At 43.7% G+C, this 3,404-nt stretch overlaps 1 protein-coding gene across 1 annotated transcript; it reads right to left on the bottom strand.

The window, feature by feature from the left end:
* Positions 1-207: 207 nt before the first annotated feature.
* On the bottom strand, positions 208-1,632 carry LOC106367640. The gene has a single exon (XM_013807459.2). It carries the CDS (start codon positions 1,630-1,632, stop codon positions 208-210), a length of 1,425 nt encoding a protein of 474 aa, XP_013662913.2.
* Between the last annotated feature and the right edge of the window lie 1,772 nt (positions 1,633-3,404).

Below are 3,404 nucleotides of genomic sequence, written 5' to 3'. Positions count from 1 at the left end.
GTGTCTCTTATGGTAACTCACTCTTCAAATCTCCCCCTATGAAAAATAAGGATTTCATTTAATAGAATATATTCAAAATTATTATGGTTTATTTGTTAAAGATTTGTAGTTGAAAATCAATAGATAGAAATACCATGTCAAGAGATGGAATTTGAAAGTAATGAGTGATCTTTTTTCTTTTTTTTTGGCTCAACTACTTCTTTTCATTCAACCCATAAAGTTTGGAACTACAGTAGACAAATCTGTCTCAAACACAGATTTTAACCAAACTGGCACAATAGAATATAACTTAGAGACATGATTCTGTAAAGAAAAAGCCTCATTTGCTATCTTATCTGCTGCTTTATTACTCTCTCTTGGATAATACTCGAGCCTGTAGCTAGCGTTTCCAGTGAGACAGTTTTGTATTTCCATAATGATTGGCTTGAGATTTGGCCATATTTCTTCAGTTCCTGCAACCATTTTGACAATCAAGAGTGCATCTGTCTCAAAGATCACCTGCTTGTATCCTAGGCTGCTCATGGAGTGCATTGCCCATTTGATCCCTTCCGCTTCTGCTTCTGCAGGTGATCTCAGTCCCTGAACGCTTTTCATGCCCGCCCAGAGCAGTTTGCCATGTTCATTTCTACTTATCCAGCCCATTCCATTTTGATGTCGATCTCTCTGCCATGCTCCATCTGAGTTGCATTTTATCCAGCTAGTGGGTGGGGGTTTCCATCGATGGTGTTGACTGCTGCGAGGGGCTGTATTGGCTACAGTTTTTTCTTCCTCCTTTCTTTTCAACCATTCTTCCATGTCCTCTCTTGCTTTACTGACTGTGCTTGGCGGTGTGTAGTCAATTCCTTTAAAGAGGAACTCATTTCGGTTTTTCCAGATTCTCCAGAGCAGCCAAGGAACGAGATCATCATACACCTTTTCAGTAGGGTCTTGATGTTTCAGGTTCATCACACGGGCCAGGTTTGCATAGAGAGAGTCTGACAATACTCCATTTTTTGGAGCGTGAATTGGAGACAAAGCCCAAATCAACCGAGCATATGGGCATGTGAAGAGTATATGATTGATCGTCTCATCTTCCATAGCGTATCTTCCACAGCTACCATCTTTGGCTATATGTCTGTTCCTCATGTTTGCAGCTGCTGGTAGTGAGTCGCTGAGACATTTCCAAAGGAAATGGTGAACTTTTGGGCTTGTATTCATCTTCCATATCTGCTGAAAGAGGCCATCAAGGCTCGGTCGATCCACTGTCTCGTTGCTCTGGTCTGGTTTGTTTATGCTTTGCTGCACCCAGTACCCAGATTTGACGGTGTAGTGGCCGGTTTTAGTGTACTCCCAGTAGTAGGTGTCCTCTCCGTGACTCCCTTGGATATTTGTAGCTAGAATTTGCTCTTTGATGTTCTCTGGAAAGATGCTTTCAATGAGCTCTCTGTTCCATTCTTTTCCGGGAACATTCATCAGATCAACAACTGTCATGCTAGGCGTCACTATCTGTCGGTATTGAGGTAGTATGAAACTTGTGGTTCTACGTGCGAAGGTAGGCTTGCTTCCCAACCATTGCTCCTCCCATAGTTTGGTTTTTCTACCGTTTCCAATTGCCACTTTTGCGCCTTGCTTGATCAGTTTCAGCGCAGCCATCATGCTTCTCCATGCGTAGGAAGGGCGAGATCCTAGTGAGGTATTTAGAGGGTCTGAGGATTTGTAGTATCTGGACTAGAATACTCTGGCTAGGAGAGAGTTTGGGTGTGTGATCAGTCTCCATAATTGTTTCCCTAGAAAAGCCACGTTGAAATCCTCCAAATCCTTGAAGCCGAGCCCTCCTTTCTCTTTTGGTTTGCTCATGTGGCTCCAGGTTTTCCAATGCATTCCTCTCGAGTCTTTATTGTTTTCCCACCAGAAGTCTGCCATCAAAGCCACGATCTTCTTGCAGAGTGTCTTAGGTAGGAGAAAGCAGCTCATCGTGTATGTGGGAAGGGCCAGTGCGACCGCCTTCAGGAGAACTTCCTTGCCTGCTGGTGAGAGGAACCTGTTTTGCCAGCCACCAAGTTTCTGCTCCAATTTTTCTTTTAAGTAGCTAAGAATGGATACTTTCGAGCCTTCGAAGGATTCAGGAAGTCCTAAGTAGATACCATGTCCTCCCACTTGATTAATTCCTAGCTTCTCCATGATGTCTTCTCTTCGCGCTGCAGATATATTTTTTCCAAAATATATACTTGACTTCTGGTAGTTGATTTGCTGTCCTGAGGCTAAGCTTTACTCGCTCTAAATGGCAAGAATGGTGTGTTTAGCTCTTCATCTTTATGTTTGCAGTAGAACATACTATCGTCGGCGTAGAGGAGGTGTGAGATTGTCGGTGCTCCTCTCGCCACTGACAGTCCAGTAATCTCGCCTCTCGACTCTGCTTGGATAAGTTTCTGGACCAGCATCTTCGTGCATATAACAAAGAGGTAGGGGGAGAGGGGGTCCATGTGGGTTTCCATTGATCAGGACCTAGTACTGCACGGAGGTGATGCATTCCATTATTAGATTACACCATTCTTCCGAGAAACAGAGAGACTTCATTGCTTGCTCAAGAAAAGGCCACTCTACTCTATCGAAGGCTTTGGAGAGGTCTATCTTGATTGCAATGTGTTCACGCGAGCATTTTTTGTTGGAGTTGAGCGCATGTAGAAGCTCGTATGCGACCAGGATGTTGGCTGAGATTAGCCTGTCTTCTACGAATGCAGCATGTGTCTCTGTGTTACATCGGGTAAAACACATTTCAAACGCTTACTGAGAAGCTTTGATATAATTTTGTAGGCTACATTGCATAAGCTGATAGGTCTGTATTCATCTAGCTTTTTTGCATACAACTTTTTGGGAATAAGACAGATGTTGGTCTTGTTGATGTTTTCTTCAAGCTTCCTGGTTCTAAAGAACTCCTTGACCATGTCTGTGATTTCCACACTCATTGTTTCCCAGAAATGTTGGAAGAAATAGCCGGTCATACCGTCAGGTCCTGGGCACTTGTTGGGATTGATATCAAAGACAGCTTCTTTGACTTCCTCCAATGTTACTGGCTTCATGAGCATATCATTCTGCTCTCCTGAGACTATCGGGGAGATCTCATTCCAGTTGGAGAGTGAGACTCCAATTTCTTCTGAGGAGTAGAGGTGCTTGAAATGAGTTTCGGCGAGTTTCCCCAGCTCTTCTTCCGCAAACCATTCTCTTCCATCGTTGTCTATTAGGCTTTGGATTCTGTTTTGGGCTCTTCTGTTCTTTGTAACTGCATGAAAGAACTTGGTGTTTTTGTCTCCTGCTCTCAGCCAGTTGAGCCTGCATTTCTGGTACCAGAAGAGCTCTTCATTGTGATATTCTTCATTCAGCTCTGCTCTAAGCTTGCTCAGATCGTCCCCATTGATGCAGCGCTT

The sequence above is a fragment of the Brassica napus genome, chromosome C5 (genome assembly GCF_020379485.1).
Source record: "Brassica napus cultivar Da-Ae chromosome C5, Da-Ae, whole genome shotgun sequence".
Taxonomy (NCBI): Eukaryota; Viridiplantae; Streptophyta; class Magnoliopsida; order Brassicales; family Brassicaceae; genus Brassica; species Brassica napus.
This window is presented reverse-complemented; position numbering and strand designations above follow the sequence as displayed.